At 38.1% G+C, this 20,443-nt stretch overlaps 2 protein-coding genes across 23 annotated transcripts in view; both read left to right on the top strand.

Annotated features, from left to right (window-relative positions):
• Positions 1-12,917, top strand: part of RGPD4 (RANBP2 like and GRIP domain containing 4) — a 33,399-nt gene extending 20,482 nt beyond the window's left edge. Inside the window, exons 21-29 of one of the 3 annotated variants that reach the window (XM_064407913.1) lie at positions 3,701-3,868; positions 5,201-5,293; positions 6,172-6,365; positions 6,767-6,989; positions 7,467-7,565; positions 7,736-7,878; positions 9,416-9,689; positions 9,801-10,135; positions 12,339-12,917. In XM_064407913.1, coding sequence (XP_064263983.1) covers positions 3,701-3,868; positions 5,201-5,293; positions 6,172-6,365; positions 6,767-6,989; positions 7,467-7,565; positions 7,736-7,878; positions 9,416-9,689; positions 9,801-10,135; positions 12,339-12,644 — 1,835 coding nt within the window. In that variant the 3' untranslated portion in view covers positions 12,645-12,917. Of the gene's footprint in view, positions 1-1,029; positions 3,663-3,700; positions 3,869-5,200; positions 5,294-6,168; positions 6,366-6,766; positions 6,990-7,466; positions 7,566-7,735; positions 7,879-9,415; positions 9,690-9,800; positions 10,136-12,338 lie in introns of those variants that run through there. The other 2 variants (XM_064407912.1, XM_064407914.1) reach the window with 2 other exon arrangements.
• Positions 12,918-13,941: 1,024 nt separating this feature from the next.
• The window catches only part of CCDC138 (coiled-coil domain containing 138), a 38,300-nt gene continuing 31,798 nt past the window's right edge, over positions 13,942-20,443 (top strand). For 16 of the 20 annotated variants that reach the window (XM_064407925.1, XM_064407923.1, XM_064407921.1 and 13 more), the window contains exons 1-6: positions 13,942-13,996; positions 16,070-16,130; positions 16,792-16,870; positions 17,595-17,710; positions 18,350-18,534; positions 19,490-19,648. In XM_064407925.1, the coding sequence (XP_064263995.1) occupies positions 13,949-13,996; positions 16,070-16,130; positions 16,792-16,870; positions 17,595-17,710; positions 18,350-18,534; positions 19,490-19,648 (648 nt within the window). In that variant the 5' untranslated portion in view covers positions 13,942-13,948. Of the gene's footprint in view, positions 13,997-14,160; positions 14,404-16,069; positions 16,131-16,579; positions 16,648-16,791; positions 16,871-17,594; positions 17,711-18,349; positions 18,535-19,489; positions 19,649-20,443 lie in introns of those variants that run through there. The other 4 variants (XM_064407933.1, XM_064407932.1, XM_064407934.1 and 1 more) reach the window with 4 other exon arrangements.

The raw sequence follows: 20,443 nt of genomic DNA, 5'->3' as shown, positions 1-20,443 counted from the left end.
TTCAACATCTGTGTGGATGGAGTTTATGAACAATTCAGTTCTATTTTCATAATACATTGTCTGTAATGTGGAGTGATTAATCATTCTGTGCCAATGCACACATGCAAGAACTTTTTCTACCACAAATTGATCATGGTTTTATATTGGGGCATATGGCAGGGGGGATGTATTTTAAATACAAACAAAATAAGCCTTTCTGGTACTTAAGACTGTTCTTCACTTCTACTTTTCTAATAATTGGGGTATGATTATATTTTTAGTGATTTATTTACAGTTGGTAATTGCCTTCAAGTGTAACTTTTTGATCTTTCAGCCCTGACTTAATAGTAAAGGATTTTGAGAAGTCCTTCCTAAACTAAGTTTTCAAGCCTATCCAATACAAATATCATAGGAATTTTTCTTACGGGGAACTTCTTTTGAGGAGTAGCTCCTGAGTTGTGCTAGAACAACATTTAAAAGAAATTTAACCTCAGTAGTTCTGCACCTCCACGCATTTACATTTTTCTCAGGTCAGATCATAAACTTCTTATAAGTTCTTATTCTGGTTTTGGCTGGGATAAAGTTAATTTTTTCTCAGTAGCTGGCACAGTGCTGGCTTTTGGACTCATTGTGAGAACAATGCTGATTACACACTGATGTTGTGGTTGCTGCTAAGCAGTGCTTATCCTAAGTCAAGAACTTTTTTTTTTGGTGTCATGCTGTGCCATTGAGGAGGTACACAAATAAAAGCTGGGAGGGAGCTTTGCTGGAAGTCAAAGTGGCCAAAGGGATATTCCACACCATAGAACATCATGTCCAGTTTATAAACTGGTGGAGTTATCTGGAAGAGAGGGCAGTAGGAGTGTGGGAATGGAGTCTGGCATTGGTCAGCAGGTGGTGAGCAGCTGTATTGTGCCTCACTTGTTTTTCCTTGAGTTTTACTTTTTCATTTTAATATTATTATTTATGTGTCACTTCTATTTCAGTTTCTAAACTGTTTTTATCTTCACCTACAAATTTTACATGTGATTCTCCTCCCCATTCCACCAGGTTTCAGGATGTGAGCCAGCAGCTCTGTGGCACTTAATTGCCAGCTGGACTTAAACCACACCAGTGCTTTACAAGTTTGAGTCGTGTCAGTTGCAGGCTACTGGACCTGTTACATGCTTTAGGGTTTTTAAACTGGTGCTTTCCTCTTATATTCAGAAGATATTCGTTGATCAGTACAGGAGGGGCAGTATCAGTATTGTGACTAGCTAGAGAGATTTAATGTCAGTTTAAACAAAAGTGAAAATACAGTACAGCATTGAAAAGAGCTGTTGTGCATGATATTGTCCTGAATTTTGTTTCTTCCATATTCTATTCTGGGTGAAAAATCTACACAATTGTTAGTAAGTTCTGTTATCCCAAAACCAGGTCTTTTTAGAATACAGTGTATCTATCTGTGTTTTGTTTCATGGCTGCCTGTGAAGATAAATATTTAAGGTGTTTGCTACAGTGATCTTTGTTGTTGAAGCCTTTTATCATTTTGAGTAGATGTTTGGAACACTAGAATATTATTCCAGTGTTTGATAGATCAGGTTCACTGAGAATTTACCTATTGACTAATCTGAAGTGAACTTAAATGTATTTCTCTTACTCAGCTATTTTGCCCAAAGGGTACTGAAAGAGACTCTATGATAACTCTTTTTAAATGCTGTCAAACCTGATGAGCAATGAGTGTGTAAAACACTGGAACAGTGTATTTGTTGCTATGGCTTCTAGCTAGATTTCTGCTGCTCAAATTAAAGAAAGCACATACTTTTACCATCTACCTGACTCGAAAGAAGTGTTTTGTTATATTCAAAGATACATTTTTGAAAATTTTCTGATTCTAAGGAAAGCTGCTTCTTGTTGTAGGACTAAATGTTCCACACTTAAACCTCAGGTGAACTTGATGCAAACTTAGTCCAATTAAGACACTTGCTTAACTAACTGGATAGAATTAAACACATGGTAATATCTGCATATCTTCATAACACAGTACCAGATGTACTTCTAATCCTTAAATGAGCTAGGGTGGCTGAGTTTTTTTTGGACAAGATTCTGAGAAGGTGTATTAAAACATGTATGTCTTGCAGTTATGATATAAACTTGGAAATTTGCTATTCAGGAGTTTTATCCTACACGTACTTTCTGCAGGCTCAGAGAACTTGCTGAGATCTAAAAATCTGAGCAAAAAGAATTAGTCTAGGAGAGTGTGCTGGTGATGGGTTTGAGTTTGTAGCTCTGGTGTATAAATGCCTGAAATTACCAACTTGTAAACAAAGGTGAGGCAAAGACGGAAGAGGTAATACTTCTAAAAAATACATAAGTTTGAATCAGTACTTTGGGATTTTGCTGTTACTTTATGCTGTTCTTAATCTACTGGATGATTAAGTAAAAAGTAATGAAAACTGCTTTTAATAAGCAGACTTATTTTAGTGCGTTAGTTGTCTCAGAGGATCAAAGGACATCTGTAAACATGTCTCCTATGTCCTTTTCTCCTTTTGCAATGATAAGTTAAATTGTATGATCAGAAAAATCAATGTTTTTCAGGAACTGGGTGCTGCTTTTCTGCTGCGTACTGGGTACTGGTTCTAGCTGGATATTTAGGTTTCCTCTGATTACACTGTGCCACAGACTTAGAATACTTTATTTTAATGAAAATCACAGCAAGATGTTGAGGCCACCCTTCAGATACTGACTAAATTAAATCTGGAGAACAGATTATTATCTGTTTGCTGTTAGCAAATAGACTGAGGTACTAAAGCAATCATTTTGTTCTTAGAAACAGCTGTTGTGGCTGTTGATGTGCTTTTGGAGTAATTCTTAAAAATAATTTACAGATTTTTTTCTTAGCCCTTTATCCCCAAATTCCCCTTCTCAAAATAACACAACCTAAACAAGTGGAACCCCAACCAAACCATACCTGAGGTTTAAATCACTATAGCCTCTCTCTTTGCTTCCATTCTCTCATAATAAACTGAAATGTTTGTTTCCAAAGCTGTCTTGCAGCCATATATTTTGTCTGCAGTTTGCTCTAGGCTTTACTTTCACTTTTAACCTTTGCATTGATCATGCATTGTTCTCAATACTGGTGGAAAGATTAAGTTAATGTTGAAGGCAAGAAGACAAAAAGCTAACTGATGGTGATATTTCTGTGCTGAAAAAGCTAGTTAAATAGGCTGACAGCAATGGTTTTGGTTGTTTGATAGTGGAACTAAGAATTACCTTACTTTTGTAACACTCAAAGTTTCAGCAACAGCTATTATGGTAAATTTATTGTCAGCTAATAAAAAGCTCAGCTGTCCCATAAGTAATCTGAAATGAGTTCTGTTCAGTTACTTGGACAGATTGTTGTTCATAACTTCACTTTTTCCAGGCCTGAAGTTTGCTTATTTACCTCTATTTGTCACCTCTGTAGCTGTCTCTTATTTGACATGAGGACTTAATTAAACAATCCTTTTAATAATATAAAGATGCAGCTATGTTTTGTTTTAATGCTTGAATTCCAAAAGCAATAGAACAGTTTTGCTGTTCTGTCCTTGAATCTTGTAAGTTTGATTTTTCTTTCCTGTCTATCAGCAGAAAAAATGTAGGCCCTTAGAATTAATTCAGTTCTGTAGTAATGTGGGGTTAATGTTATTTCCTGTTCTGAAATGATTCAGTTTTAATTGTTTGTTCAATTTCTGTAAAAAAGCTGAGAAGACCACAGTGTCAGAGGATGATGTTCCATCTGATGAGGTTATAATAGTTTACGAGTTAACACCTACCCCTGAACAGAGAGCTCTTGCCGACTTCCTCAAGCTCCCTTCAACATTCTTCTGTTACAAGAATAAGCCTGGATATGTGAGTGACGAGGATGATGGTAAGGAATGCCAAAATTTATATTTCTACTGTCTTTTTGTGGGGAAAGGGTGTAATACACTGCACTGGTGCAGCCCCACCGTGAGTGCTGTGTGCAGTTTTGTGTAAGAAGGATATCAGACTGTTGGAGGGTGACCAATATGAACAGCCTTGAGTGCCAGACTCAGGAGGAGTGGCTGAGGTCACTTGGTGTGTTCAGCTGGGAGAAGACAAGGCTGAGGGGTGACCTCGTCACAGCCCAAAACTTCTTTTAAGGGCATCAGCAGAGGAGGAGGTGCTGATCTCCTCTTACTGCTGCTCAACTACAGGGCACAAGGAAATGGAATGAAGCTGTCAGGAAAGTTCAGATTAGGAAAGTTTTTCTTTGAGAGGGTGGCCCTAGAACAGGCTGCTCATGACAGCAGTTAGAGCAACACACCCATCAGAGGCCAAGCAACATCTGCGTGATGCACTTTGTCATATGGCTTGATTTTAGGTTGTCCTGCAGGGAGCTGCAGTTGGTGATCCTTCCAACTTGAGATGCTCAGTTAGCACTGTTAGAACCACTGAAATATTTTTTGTGTGGGCCAGTGTTAGAAGTAATCATGTCAGTGTCCTTATTAGCCAAAGATGTACACTCAAGTCCCCAAAACTCCCCAGAATAGTATGGCGGAGGCCCAGGAGTGACTAAAGGGTAGTTGTTTGGTGTATTATGGGTGCTGACATCATTACTAAGGCATTTGTTTAGGTAAGAGGTATTTGAGCAAGAGACCTGCTTTAGTAAGTATTTTGAGACAAATAGAAAGCATTTTTTATTAAAAACAATCTAAGGTTCCCTAAGTGCTATAGCAATGAGTTATTTTTCTTCTAAAGCAAATTCCTAATGCTATTGGTGAACTTACTTTGTCAAACCTTACTGCATGCAATTAAGGTTGATTTATTCAACAGCAAATACTTTAAATGGAAGTTCTGAATTGTTGTATTCAGCAGAAAATGGGAGAAGATAAGCCCCCTTCCCCCTTGATCTAGCAAGTTTTTATGTAAAAAATCTTCGGTCTTCTTTCCCAAATCTGTTTAGTGGTAGTCTTAGTAAAATCACTCAGTAAGAAATAAGTTTTCTAAAAGCAAAACCTGTGCCATGTATCTGTAGCAATCTAGGCTGAGAAAGTGTTAGCAGCACTCTGGAGCACATGTAAGAAAAACTAGAAGTGACAGCTTACTTGTTGACTTGTGTAGCTCTTAAAATACAAGCAAAAATTACATATGCCTGCTAGCCTTGTGAGTTGGAAGGGCTTAACAGACTTCTCTGACCAAGAGTATGCCTGAGAACTTACTCTTTTTTCCTGTGTTTAAGATGAAGACTATGAAACAGCTGTTAAGAAACTTAATGGGAGACTCTATGCCAGTGATTCAGAAGAGAAAAAGAAAGGGCAAGGTCCCACAAAAGGTATGTCTTAAGAAATTTTAATTATTGTACTTCATGTACTGAAACATAAGCTCTGAATCTGAAGGACACATGGGCAGAGGTTAATTTTGTGTTTCCTAGGATAGCTTTTAGAAGCAGAGATGCTGGGTGCATAAAATCTACATCTCAACATACAGAGTTAAGCTCAGCATGTTAAACTTCTGGTTAGCAGTAAAGGGGTACCTGAAAGAGAAATGTACATTCCAGGTGATCTCTAAACAAAAACATCGAAGTATCTTCCTATGTTGAGCTCCTTTTGTATATGAAAAATTTGAAAAATTCAGCTTGACATGATACTGCTCAAGAGAAAGTTGTCTACGTCTTTGAATACTTGCTACTTCTGCAGTTACTTAACTGAAGCTTGTGAGTTAATGTTCACTCTAAAATAGCTATTTGGTCTCTATACTAAAAGTACAGGTGTAGACAGCTTGCTTATGTGTGTCTGACTGTGTCTCAGACTGCAGTGTTACATTACTTGAAGGTAGGTACTTCTAGAAGTAAAGTTTGGGGTTTCTTTGAGGATATGTGCTTAGAAGGATTGATCCATCTGAAATATGAGGAGATACTGAAGATACTGAAGGAAGTTATTAGTAGTGGCAGCTCCATGATGAAATTCTTCATCATTGCATGGAAATTCCCTGATAGCAGTAAAAAACCACAGATTGTTTTTTCAATTCTAGTCACTCAGGTTAGGTTAGTCTTCACTTCCACTATTTCAACAGTAATGCTGTCTGTGAAACTCATTAAGTCCGTCTTCAAGTTGATCTGGCTATTATGAGGTTAATTTATGATGTCAGGGCTAAAAATTATTCAGTATATAGCTGCCTTCACAGCTATTTTCCATTAATTCTTTACAGCAGGCCTTGCAAAGAAGAGTGAATTCAACAAGGAAAGAGAATGTGCTGCTACTTTGGAAAAGAAACCAGCTTCTGAGGAGAAAGATAAAACAAAAGCTCTGCAGGTTCCTTCTGCATCTGTTTGTGGTGTCAGTACGGATACTGAAGGCGATCGTCTGGAAGACTTAAAGTCAGAAGCTAAAATTCAAGAAATTAAAGTAAGAGCTAAATCTTTACTGAACTTCTTGTTATTAAATTTGTACAATTACTTCATATATGTGTAAGACAGTACAGTTTTAGAACTAAAACATCCAGTGGGGAAAAAATGAGGGTTTTTTTGTAGCAGTGCCTCAAGTGTATGCCAACACAGGAGATTTGATTTCAGGAAATAATGTGTAGTTTTTTGAAAACAGACTACTTCAAAGATACTTCAGTCTCTTGTCAAGTTAACATTCTTATGTGTTAACAGTAATGAAAAACTTCAGAAAGCTTACAGCAATTTTTCTTTGTGTTCTTTATTGTTCTATAAGAACTGTTCTTAGACTCTTGGGGAGGAAGTTTGAATCCTAAGGTCTTCTAACTTATTTACATATTGTGCTACTTTTTTGATTAATTGCAGGAGAATGAAGTTGCAAGCTCAAGTGACTTAGTCTGTAAGGAAGAAACACCCACTCCATCAAAAGATGAGGTGACAGTACTTGTCCAGTCTGGTACCAGCAGTGAAGAATCACATTCCACCACAGAAACTGTGCAAGTATCACAGACCTTACCACGAGCTGAAGACAAACCTGTAGATTTGTCAACTAAAAAGGGTGATTCGGATGGTTCAGAGTCAACACAAGGTAAGATCAGGGCTATATGCTGAGGTTTTTTTGTAGGAAACGATGCTTTCCTGTGGTTCAGTTAACCTGGCATAATTGCTGTCTGGGTGAGAAGTAGTACCAGTACTGAATTAGAAACATAGCTACTAGTCTGGTAAAAATGTGTATATATCAAATTTTGAGTTCAATTTTGCTACAGCAAACCAATGCTAGTGTCTATTGTGTAATTTAAATATGATGTGCTTTCATTAGTTTACTGTTAAATACCACATGAGCTCTGTGAATTGGCACATAAGTAGTGTGCTGACACTCAGAGTCTTGGGCCCATTTTTCAAACCATAGTAGATGGTCATTATGACAAGTGTCGTTCAAACTTTAAATTTATTGAGAGGAACAAATGCTGTAGAAAGTTCTCCAGTTTATTCTTGTGACTGCATAAATGCATTTTCTTTAAGAAAGTAGAGAAAAATCTTTGACTTTCTCCTTTTTATTTGATAGAAAACAGAATCATCTCATTTGGATTTGGCAATACTGCAGGCCTGTCATTTGCAGATCTGGCATCCAAAAGTTCTGAAGACTTTGCTTTTGGCTCAAAAGGTGAGTTCAGCTAGTTTCTGAGACAAACTTCAGCTGGACTTTTGCTTCATACAATGTACCTCTTGTGCACAAAATTTCTGCTGATCATTAGAAACAACAATTTTTTGTAAGTTTTTGTCAGGAAGAAAAAAAAACTACATGAGTTTAAAATGTCACTCTCTTAATTGTAGATAAAAACTTCAAATGGGCAAATACAGGAGCAACTGTGTTTGGAGATACCACCCGTAAAGCAGATGAGGATGAAGGTGGTAGTGATGATGAGGTAGTACATAGTGATGATATCCACTTTGAGCCAATTGTGTCCTTACCAGAGGTAAGATGACTTCTGGAATATAAAACAACATTAAGATAAGCATCTCTGCTAACACAACAAGCTTTAAAATGTTTTACTTAACTAGCTTTGCTTTCTATATTGTTGTGCCTTGTTCTGCATGTTTTACATTGTCTGTGTTGAAGCAGCTATTGTTTTAAATCCTAGTACAGCATAGCCCTGGGGAGGTGGCTGGTGCCTCAGTTAAATTCTTCAGGTAATTTCTTCAACTTGACTGAGAGTTGATGAGGATGGCAATTTGTACACATAGCTTGTAAAAGCTAAACCATTTATATAGCACAGCTGAAAATCAGGAAGGGGAGCTGAATAACTGCTGGTGCTTATACCACTCAGCTATGGCTTTGCATCAGTGACCTGTAGATTCAGTTCTGTGAAAGCTATGCCAACTAAGAATCTTTAAGCTAGGCAAGAGATTCCTAGAAACACTAAGCAAAAAGATGTACAATTAACATCACCAGAAAGTGAAGGAACTAACTTCTTTAGTTTGAAAATAAATGGCTTTTCAGGAAGTAGGAGAACCTTCAACTTTCAAGGTAGCCTTATAACTTACTGAGACTTCACACAGTTATTCATGTCTTGGTTTGGTTTTTTAGCCTAGTAACCATTTCAGACTCTTTTGATGATATCATCATATTGTGTGACCTTTCTATAAATAATAAAATTTAACTACAGATTAGTAAAATTATTGAGCAAGCCAAATAGAGTACATAGGAACTGTATGTGGTGTCCTTCAATTTGAACAGCTGGTCTGATCTATTTTGTAACCTGCCTTCAACTTCCTTCTTGGAAATTTGGTGTGCCTTTGCTCATCTGTTTGTTACATTATGACTTTTATGATGCTTTTCTTCTCTGCTTCCCTTTTTCAGTTTCACAAGTAGTATTTTGTCACACATTTCTCCAGTTCTCTCAATATCTTTGGAGAAGTGCTAAATAAAATGAAGAGTAGAGGCCAGTAAATGCATACATAAAGGGAGGTGGAGACACAGCTGTCAGGCTGAAGTTTTGTGTATTTGGTGTTTATTCTGTTCAAATGCAAATACCAAATTCTTTAACAATGTGCTAAAGATAACTCCTGGAATTGTAACAGTACTTTGTCTTCACTTCTCAGTGTGCACATCATTTCCCAGCAAACCTGGGAAACTTGCCAGAACACTTGGTGTGTCCCAAAGTCTTGGGTTTTTGTTAAAAGAAAAAAAAAAACTCCATAAACCATAATGAAAATCCCACCAAAACCCAACCAAGCAAACCACTCCCAAAGCAAAACCAACAGACGCCCACCACAACTACCTGTAGCATGGTGAAGGAGGATTGCAGTGCTGTAATTGTTCTCAAATAGTGGAATTTGTTGGGCTCTTAAAATGTTTTACCTATTTTGGTGTGATGATTAGGGTGTTGGTGAAAAGAACATACTGAATAATTTTCCACTGTAATATGTCAGAATCTTCAGAAGTATATGCAAGAACTGTTTAATATCTTTGTAGGAAATCACAGGTTCTCAGTCTACTGTGCTGTTTTTTAGGTAGAGGTAAAATCTGGAGAAGAAGATGAAGAAATTCTCTTCAAGGAGAGGGCAAAACTTTACAGATGGGACAGAGATGTTACTCAGTGGAAGGAGCGTGGTGTTGGAGAGATCAAAATACTCTTCCATACACAGAAGAAATACTATCGAGTCCTAATGAGAAGAGACCAAGTTCTTAAAGTCTGTGCAAATCATGTTATCACCAAAGAAATGAACTTAGTGCCCTCTGATACATCAAACAATGCTTTCATTTGGACAGCCACAGATTATGCTGGTGAGTTTTTCAGGTGGTCTTTGTTTTTTCTAGGTGGTCTGTAGTTTGTGTTTTTTCCCTGGAGGTTATTACAAGATTAAACTAAACAGACCTTCTTGGATTTATTTTCAGATGGTGAAGTAAAAGTTGAGCAATTTGCAGTCAGATTTAAAAGCCAAGAAATGGCCAATTCTTTCAAGAAGATGTTTGAAGAATGCCAGCTAAGCTTGTCAGAACTACAGAAGGGGCCCTTGTCTCTGGCAGCAGGACTGTCAAAGGACACCAACCCTGTTGTGTATTTTGAAGTTTCTGCTGATGATGAACCTTTAGGACACATAACCATGGAGCTGTTTGCAAATATTGTACCTCGAACTGCTGAAAATTTCAGAGCCCTGTGCACAGGAGAGAAAGGATTTGGGTTCAAGAACTCCCGCTTTCACAGAATAGTCACAGACTTTGTGTGTCAGGTAAGCTTAAAAGGAAGACTCCTCACTGAGAGAATGAGATACACCTTGACTAACAATGGCACTTAAAAAAATTACTTATACAGAGTAGCACATTCTTGTTGGCAGCATGGATCCACTATGCAGGATAGTCTCATCTGTCCTTTTCCTACAAGGAGATGAGAAATGGTGCGAGCAGCACATGCTACCTACCCTAAGATGATTTTCACCTGTTCCTACCAGTGGCCTCATGCTTCAGTATTTTCTAGTACTATCATATCAGGGTAAAAAAAAAAAAAAAAATAGAGAGAGGTGGAATCGTCTTACAGTGGACAGGGGGCATGTTGCTGAAGAGGAACACCAAGGAAAATAGGTGTTCCCAAAACTACCATTCATCCTTCTCTCTCTTCAGATGAGAACTTCTGTATGCTCACCTGTTGAGAACACTTACTTTCCAGGCTTCTCTTGGACTTTAAAGTACACTTTATATTTCAGATAATGTGCATTTTAAAACTGATATTTCAACTATCACAGATGTTAGGTTTCAATCTAAAGTCTTCTAGATCAATTATCATGCAGTGGCCTGTTTAGTGAAATATTAAGTTTTGTGCAGAGAGCATCAGCCTTGCAGTTTATCTGTAACCCCTGGTAGATAATGTTGGTTTTAAAGCTCTCTGTGCATTCAGTAGCACTGGCAAGTTCTTCATAAATGCTGAAGGCTTAGGAGATTGTAATAGCTCAGATAGACCTTTATTAAAATTCTCATCAATAGTTCATTGAGTTTACTGGGAACAGGCAAAATGAACCAACATCTGTACATGCTAATGATGTGCATGTCACTGCATCCCCAAAGATGAGGCATGTAGATGACTTTCTACAAGCCCAGATGTATACAGTAATACAGGAAAATAATATGCAAAAGTAATAGGAAGGACATCAGCCTGTTGGAGTGAGTCCAGAGGAAAGCCAAGCCTTTTAAGACGGATGGAGCACTGGTCCTGTGAGGAAAGGCTAAGAGAATTAAATTTGTTTAGTCTAGAAAAGATAAAGCTTAGGGGTGACTTAATTAAGATGTCATTCCAGAGCCTGAAGGGCGCCTACAAGAAGATGGAGAGAAACATTTTACCAGAACATGTAGTCTCAGGACATGGGAATGGCTTCTAGGTAAAAGAGAGTAGGTTTAGACTAGATGTTAGGAGAAAGTTGTTTGCTGTGAGGGTAGTGGGACACTGGGACAAGTTGCCCAGAGAAGTTGTAGATGCCCTATCCCTGTCAGGCTGGATGGAGATCTGAGGAGCCTGGTCCTTGTTCTAGGTGTCCCAGCCCATGGCAGGGGAGTTCTAGATGATGTTAAAGGTCCTTTCCAACGTAAACCATTCTGTGATAGCATATGAATGCTAATATAAAATATTAGCCTGTCTTTCAATTAGCTATCTAGGTGTGTGAAGTATGCACTGCATGGTTATTTTGTTAAACCTTTGTGCCTTACGGATAAACTCATTTAGGATTTAAGCTTATTTCAGGGTATTCCACAGTCTAGAAGGGAGGAGACTTTCTTTTAAAACAATTGACTGCACCATGTGTGCCTTGACAAAGTGAACTTTTATCACATTAAATGAGTATATTTTAAGTTTGCTCTGCTTTGCCTGGACTTTCTTGAGGTACAATGAGAAGCTCTTCCATGAGAACTAAAGCTGTACAGATCAAATTTGCACTGTCACCTTTATGTATATACTTAAATTATCAGGAACCAGAAGTTTTATCTTCCAGAAAGATAAAAGACACACTTACCATGCTGCTCAACCAGTTACATGGCAAACCTGTACAGAATTACTGGTCACTGCTTTGTTAACTTTTTTCAGGTGATGAATTCTGTGCCTGCAGGGACTAATTAAGGACAGGCCTTCAATGAGATAATGCAGGTCCAGGCAGCTTCCAGGGCCAAGTGATGCAGGCAGTAGGATGACAGGCCTAGAGAAATGTCACCATGGGGAGCAGGAAGATAAAGTGCTGTGTTCAGAATAAACAAGGGATACACCTTCTACTACTGGTTCCCTTACCACGGACAAACCTGCTGAAGCTGAGAAGCCCTACATCTAAGCAGATATTGATACTTGTAAAAACGAGTTCTTCCAAAACAAGGTCTTTACTGGTGAAAGGAAGTATAACTTTTGGGTTTCTTTTTGGAACTTGTCAGTTAATGATGTGTCTGGTTGGTTTTTTTTAGGGAGGAGATATAACCAACCATGATGGAACAGGTGGACGGTCGATTTATGGAACAGCATTTGAAGATGAGAATTTCATAGTGAAACACACCGGTCCTGGATTGTTGTCAATGGCAAATAAGGGCAGGGATACAAATAATTCTCAGTTCTTCATAACACTTAAAAAAGCAGAACACTTGGACTTCAAGCATGTGGTATTTGGGTTTGTGAAAGATGGAATGGATGTTGTGAAAAAGATCGAATCCTTTGGTTCTCCTAAAGGGCTAGTAAATGGAAGAATTGTCATTACAGACTGTGGGCAAATATAGAACTATTTCTTTGAGTATACAGATGTTTTTGCAGTATAAATCAGTACTTAGATGTTATTGACTAATTATTTCAACTTCTTAAAATGGACACTTCTGATGTATAAATGTAAAATTACAGGCTATAGTTGAATTTTTTTATGTGTTCCAATTGATTTTTTTGCATGGTAAATAAAGTTCAGGCACTGGCATATTTCAGGTGTATTTGTGTTATCCTGACATATTTGTAATAAGTGTCAAATTTTGAAAATTAAATCCTAGTCTTGTTAAAATAAATGTCTTGTCTTCACTTTGGTTTGTTTAAAAGAAGATAACTTGCATAACTTGGTTCTTGCTCTTATGAAGCTCTTTTGAATGGTAGATGCAAATTGCTGAACAGTACACTGAAGGCCTTTGAAAGTTAATGGATATTCCAGTGCAGAGAGCAGGCTGAGCCAGGTGGATGTTGGTTTGTTCTGTCTGCATAGTTTTTAAATGATTGATCAATGTTTTGCTAGAGGAATATGCCAACTTTTTTTTTTTTTTTACTTAGACTATTTCTAAGAATCTTGGCTTAATGAAAAACATCTAGTTAACATTGGTATTTTACCTGATGTACATTAAGTATGACACTCCGACTCTGCTCAGTGTTATGAGCCAACTTCTCTGCCCTTGCTGCGGGCTCCGGCTTGTGTATTCCAGCGTGCTCATACCTTTGACAGCTTTGCCTCTCTAGAGTGAGAATGCATGGGTAAAGGTGGGGTGTATTTAAACTTACAGTCTACACCTCTGGTCTGGGCAACATGCATTTGGATTTGCTTTATTTGGGGGGTTATTTATTTTTAAAGGATGGCAGTAATAAGTCTTCAGGTGTCCTCGGGGACTATACTGCTCTCCACAACCATTCAGAGGAGCCTGGAGCTGGAGCTGGTTTTGGCCTCTTCTCCCAGGCAACCAGTGCCAAGGCCATAGGGCACTGTAGGAGAGCAGGAGGAAGTTCTTCCCAGAAAGGCTGGCTGGGCATTGGCCTAGGGCCGTGTTGGAATCACCGTCACTGGAGATGTTTAAGGAGGTGGCTCTGAGCGGTCCAGTTGCCAAGATGCTCTTCGGTCATGGGTTGGGCGCGACGCTCTCAGACCGCGCCGTGCCGGGGGTGGAAAGGAGCGGTGTTTGACGATGATGATGATGATGATGATGATGATGTTGTGTGCCCGCCCGCCAGGCCCATGGCTGCTCCCCCCGCCGTGCCCGCCCGGGCCGGCGCTGCTCGCGGCCCCGAGTGCGCCTGCGCGGCTGGCGGCGGTTGGTTCGAGCGCGGCGGTGCCGCCATGGCGGCCCGGGGGCTGCAGCGGCGCTGCCCGCGGGGGCCGGCGGGGGTGAGACGGGGCCGGGGCGGGCGGCCTGCGGGGAGGAGGAGGCGGCACAGAAAAGCCACGTCCTCCTCGCCGCGTCCCTGAAGTGTTTGGAGCGATGGAGGGTGGGGGGGCTGTCCGCTGCTGCCTCGGGCTCATTGTGAGCGCCCGGCAGTGCGGGACAAAAGCGGGGTTTGAGCGGCCCTGAGGAGGTTCCGTGCTCCTGCTGGCCCTGCCCCCGCGCTCCGACTGCCGCGGAGTTCAGCTGCTGACGAGTCCTCTTTGTCCGAGCAGAAAATTTCCCTGGAAATTGCAATTCCAGATTGTACGCGGTACCAAGACAGAGTTTAGCATGCAGTTTTTGCCTAAGACCTGGTCCCTGCCAGCTGAGTGAGAAAATATGTGAATCCTCTTAGGAGTATGTTAAGCTTGTAAGAAACATATAATAGGATAACTCATTTGTTTGTTTGTTTTTGTTTTTGCCGCAGTAATTGACAGCCTTAGAATGCATTAGGTGTGTTTGTGATTTTGGGTTGGTTTTTTTTTTTTTGGTAAAGCTTAGTGATTAGCTCTGTTGTCAGAGAGCATAAAATTGTTCAATATCTAGTCAATAAGAAATCAAACCCGGGTTCATTAGAGACTGCTGCAATGAGCACACAGTTAATTATGATGGGTGTCAGTCCCTTGCCAAGGTATGGCAATGTTATTTTACACCAGAGAAGGTTGAGTTCTTTGCACTCAGGTGAATGGAGGAACTGTATTGTGGTTCCTCTCTTTTTATTACTTGTGCTGACAAGTCAAAACTGATCTGCCTAAAAATTCAGCAGGAAGACCCTTCCCCCAGGCTGTCCTTTGATACTTAGCAGAAGGAGTTCTTGCTGGCCAGGTACCTTTATTCTGCCTGAATTCTGTTTGTCTCTCAGTGAAACAAATTTTTTGTAGTTGTTTTCATGCATCTCTATTCTGGGTCAAATGCTTCCAGTGTGTCTGGGGGATAAAAGGCCTTAAGTGGTCAGATTTGTGCTGCAGTGGAAGTTGTATGGTGGAAAAATACCACGAACAACCCAAGATGGGGAGAGATTGAAATTGAGTTAGGTGCATAGTTGGATTGGGATACTGAGTTAGTCCTGGGAATCATCAATGAATACAAAACCCAGGCTTTTTTCTCTTAGAAAGAGTAGCTTGCCATTTTAGGATCAGGAGTCATCTCAAATGTGATGTGAAGATTTTGAGCTGAAATCAGGTTGTATGTGCCCTTAGTTCCTGCAGAAGGATTTGCAGCTTGAATAGCATGTGATGCTGTTTTAGATTCTCTGGGGAATTTTTCTTGGGGAATATTCTGCTTTGAATTACAGAACTGTACTTTAAAGAAAAGTAATTTTAAAAATTTATTTTTAGAAAAACTCTTACTGAGACTTTAATGCTTGCAAGGAGGAAATGTGTTTGTTTTCGATGTTTTCATTGAAAACGTGTTTGTGTGCTTTGTTATTTTATTAAAAAGTGGTCATTCAAGGGCAGGAAAATACAGCAGCTGATCACTTGATCTACAACATAGCAGAGAGATGCAGTGAAACAAGATCATGAGAGCTGCCTTGAGTCTGATATTTTGTAATGTGCATTTAATTGATTTTGTTTGTAGCCTAAAATTTCTATCATTCACTCTTTTAGTATGTATTTATAAATTAGTAAGAAATAGTAGAGCAGGAAACTTGGGCGTAAAAAGCCTAGCTGTGAAGGTAGATGGCACTGTTTCCATGCTTACCTATCTACTTTCATGCCTTTATTTTATGTTACTGTCTTCATAGTGCTTTATAGTTTCTCAAATATTCTAACATAGAACACTACAAGTATTTTGTTATTAGACTGTAGAGAATATATTTGCCTCTTTATGTTAATATGAGGACCATTTACATTTATGTATTTAAAAAAAACCCTCCCTTTTCAAAGCCAGTAGTTTTTAGTAAGAATTAAACCAGTGTTTATTTTTTTAATGTGTTTAATTAACCAGAATTTAACCAGTGTTAAACCAGTAAGTTGTGACACCCTTTTTCCATGAAAACCTCGACTAGAGTTCAATGGTTTTGTGCTTTCTTGTAGGATTGCCTCTCAGGGGCATTGCACACCAAATGTAAAAGCAGAAGCTCCCTAGTTTACAAAGGTAATGCAAAGCAATGGTTCTTTGATACCTTTTACAGGGGAAATGTATACTAAAGCTGCATTGTTCCTAAATTTATTTAGTTTTGTATTTTCTCTTTTTAAATAGAAGGGTTGTGATACCTGGGAGCCAGTCTGGGAATGTTTACAAGTAAAAAGTGCCAAGGATGTTTTGGAGCAATGGTTCACAGCTTGTTTGTCTTTAAGTCTTGCTTGAATTACTTGGTAGCAGTTTACTTCATAATGCATGTATTTAGCTTTAATTTAAAGATACATAAATGTTTAATATCTAGAATGCATTTGGTCTCTTTCAGAAATTGGTGCATGGAGACAGCTGGCTATTTGTCAGACTTCAGTTACAGAAAAATTTCTAGGCAGACAAGCTCTAGCATTTAAGAAAGACAAATCATATGTGAAAGTTAAATAATTCTTACTATGCCTTAAGCTGTTATAATTAAGTCTGTAATTTTTCAGGCTGCATGAGTGGTTGTTTTGGTTCTCATAGCTACATAGACTACATGGCAAGTATTTCTAATAAGTCCTTATTGATTTCTTAATGTCAGCTTCTCAAATGCAAAATAAAATTGTTGCAATTTTATATATTTCATGTGACACTGACAGCTCACTGAAAAATATAACTATTTCTTTATCAAATTGTTCTTTAGAGTCAGAATTTACTGAAACTGGAAGACAGAAGGGCATTAGATCTAGTGATTTCCAGAAAAGTTTGGAAAACTGGGATTGGTAGGAGGCGTTTTTATTTCTCCTTTATTTTTTTTCTCATAAAACCGTAAATAAAACAGATGTATTTGAACTGTGCAAAAGTTGTTTTAAGTTTCTTGTTTTCTTCTTAAGTAAAGAAATGTTTGTAGCTATTTCATGTGATCATGAGGATGCTGATTTTGATGAGGAATATTGTTTTACTTTCTAATCTAATCTGTGTATGTTGGAATTGCTAAGGGGATACAGGAATGACATAAACTTAACTAGGTGATAAAAAAATTAACTAGGAGGAAAGTGAATTGCCCAAACTGATAAACAGATTTATGTTTATTTAGCAATAATTCAATTCCAAATGCCAAGAAATCTCTTTTAAGGGCTATTTTACACCAAACAGGAAAATATAATTTAAAAAGAGGGGTTGTATTTTTAGTTCTCCAGGAATTTGGTGGTTTGTGGTGAGAGAAGAGTTGGTTTTACCTGTTCCTTACATGTGCTTACAGCATGAAAAGCTTAGTTATTGTAACAACTTTTAAGTCAGCAACATGTAATTTCTGTGGTTGAGATTTGTGAGTTATAAATGCCTTTCATCCAAATTATTTAACTCTGCTATTTGTTATCAGTAAAATATCAAAGTCTTACATTAAGCAATGTTTGCCTTTTTATACAGACTTGTTTCAGTCTCTGTTATGTATCATGTTAGAAAGGAATTGAGTAATTTAAAATTAGTCCTCTTTTGTACTTTTAGTTTTGATGATGAGCAAGATTATTTTTGTGGTTCGAGTGGTCTGGAAGTAGAAGAAAACAGTGTTATTTGCTCTGAAACTGATGCAATTCAGAATACAGCTATATACATGGGAACAGGTAATAAAGACTTAATTTTTTACATTCTTACAACTCTCTGTGAAGTATAACATGTAACTTAAAAAAACTTCCTAGTAAATTTATTTCTGTTCAATTTAGAAATACACTACTCATCTAAAATGCATTTTAGTGTGGGGATTTTATCTTTCACATGAGTACTTTCTTTACAATTATTTTAGGAGGTTCAGGCATACTTGGAGCAATACTAACGTTATTTTCTCATGTGGCATCTTAAGATGTTTCTTAAGTCTTGTCCTGTTAGATGTCACCCTAAGGTCTAATCAGCAGCAAATCACTTGCCTGAAGCCCTTACAAAAATGATAGGATATTTTGGTGACATGATTCAGTCTGTGCATAGATTCCATGCAGCTGTCTCTGGGGTTTCTATATTGCAGTGGAGGGTTTAGTTTTACTTATACAACTGTTGATTCTTGATCAGTTTTAATAAATCATGAAACAAGAACTTTAAACAAATTTCTGTAATTCTTTAGATTACTTTCACATTTTGATACATCTCACTCTGTACTTGTAACTGTGAATTCCTAGAACACATTTTTGCTGGTTTAGTACAAAAATCATATCAATATTTAGCTAGGTCTGATTTTTTAATGTAAAATGCATTTTCTTCCATGTCCACAGGCCTCACTTTATCATCTCATTTGACTGCAAATACTCCGGAAAATATGGACCAAATTAACAACCATGGTTTGTTAAAGAAAATTATGCATGGAACCGGTGCTCAGGCATGCAATAGGCAAGGTTTGATACCACCTCACATCAGTCAAATTTATGATGAATTATTTGTCATACATCAGGAGCTCCAGGTAGGAACTGGAATCACCTTCAAGTTTTTGTTGAATAATGCTATAAATATTCTCACTTTTGAAAAATAAATATGAAATTATAAATATAAACAAATTATAAATTATAAACAAAATCTGTGTACTCATCTGCCTCTTCCCTTAGATTAATTCAGTGATTCAGTAATGATGCTCTGACTTGAATTTTGGGTAGACCAGGTGGATGGGTAGGTGGGCAGATTCAGCTTGAGGGAGCTGGAACAGTGTTTCTACATCCCAGAGTGTCTCATGACACACTGTGTGTATAGAGGGAAGCACTCATAACCATTGCTTCTCTTGAGAACATCTGAAACTGTTCTCCTGGCTCTAGGCATTCCAAAGTGCTTGCCTTCATGGCCTCCTCCAAAATCCCTCTTTTCATCCCACCAGTTCATCTCCAGCAGGTTTAGGCTACTAGTAGAAGAACCTCCTATATGGTTTTACTCTGTAATAGTAACTAAGCTTCTGTTGCATTCCCTGCCATGACTTAATTTTGCAACTTGTGAGATAAAAATAATTTTGTATCTCTTTTTTTCTTCACTGCTTTTTCAGGGATGCTTCTCACTAGTTGAAGAAACAATATCATTAATCTAGTGTTCAACACAGACAGTCACATCAGACTCTGTTCTGTCTTACAGTTAATACCATTATCCAAATATCTGGGAAGCAAAAGCCAAAGTTTAACTTTCTGGAGCAAAGTTGAATTTTGCATTTTGGGAGGCTGAGCCATTCCAATGCACGTGGAGGTCTTTTGGGTTAATGGGGGAGGAAACTGAACAGAGGTGGCTGTCAGGATACTTTGTATTAGTAAGATCTTGCATAACTGTAATTTCACAAAGAGCTAAATGTATCTCTGGGACAAAATTTTAAATTCAGCATAATTTGGGAAAACTTCATGTGGGTTTTTAAAGTAGTTTAACTTTTTTTTCTCTTGATACAGAGAGAAAGTTCAGCACAGCAGGAGTATGCTCTGCAGCTGCAGGAACGAGAGCGTTGTCTAACAGAACAAGAAGCATTGTTTTTTCAACACGAAGCAGCTTTGGCTAAAATAAGAGGTGTGGAGGAAGAAGTTCACACAAAAATTGCAGCTATAAAAGAGGTGAAATAGTATATTTAATGATAGATATTGCTCTATATGCCCTTTAACTAATTTGTAGTTATCCCAGCCATCACATTTTTGCTGGAAATCCTACTTGTTTCTTTGAAGCCCTTGAAATCCCCAAAGAAAAGATTTCAATAAAAAGTACTGAACAATATTGCTAGAGTTTTTGTATGACTTCTGTTTCAGAATGGTGCATTTACTTGTCTGATGTGTAGTTCATTTTACAGTTACAAGTTAGAAAACTGAGGTAATTTTTTTTTGTAAAATAATGAAAGCTATGTGACTAATATTAGAGAAAAAAATGTGGTCTATCTGTAATTGTGTAAGTTAAATTAGTATCTTTGCATTAGCTGTAGTTGCAGTGGATTTCCTTGGGAATGCTTTAAGACACATTGAGATCTTCTGACATAACACCTATTGCAGAGAGTACTAGCAAACAAAGGCTCAAAAAGTTTGGAGGAAGACCACCCTGACTTTGGGGGTGTGGAAAGAAAGAGTAGTGAAGAAGAGTGAATTATTGGAAGGGGAGAAATGAATGTTAGAATATTTTCAGTAAAAAGTAAAACCTTGTTATTTTATCAGATCTGAGGTACTTAAGTCTCAGGTCCAGAGAAGATTTAATATAAAACAAATTTCAGGGGTGAGAGATGAACGGCAGTGGATATGCAAGTTGTATTTTATAATTCATATGCATGTGTTGCAACCCAGAGCCCCAGTCTCTACAAGGCATAGGATTAGTTTCTCACTCTGTGTAATTCAGAGTAAGAAAAGCCAGAAACATGAGTTGAAACC

This window comes from Passer domesticus, chromosome 2 (genome assembly GCF_036417665.1).
Source record: "Passer domesticus isolate bPasDom1 chromosome 2, bPasDom1.hap1, whole genome shotgun sequence".
In the NCBI taxonomy this organism is placed as follows: domain Eukaryota; kingdom Metazoa; phylum Chordata; class Aves; order Passeriformes; family Passeridae; genus Passer; species Passer domesticus.
This window is presented reverse-complemented; position numbering and strand designations above follow the sequence as displayed.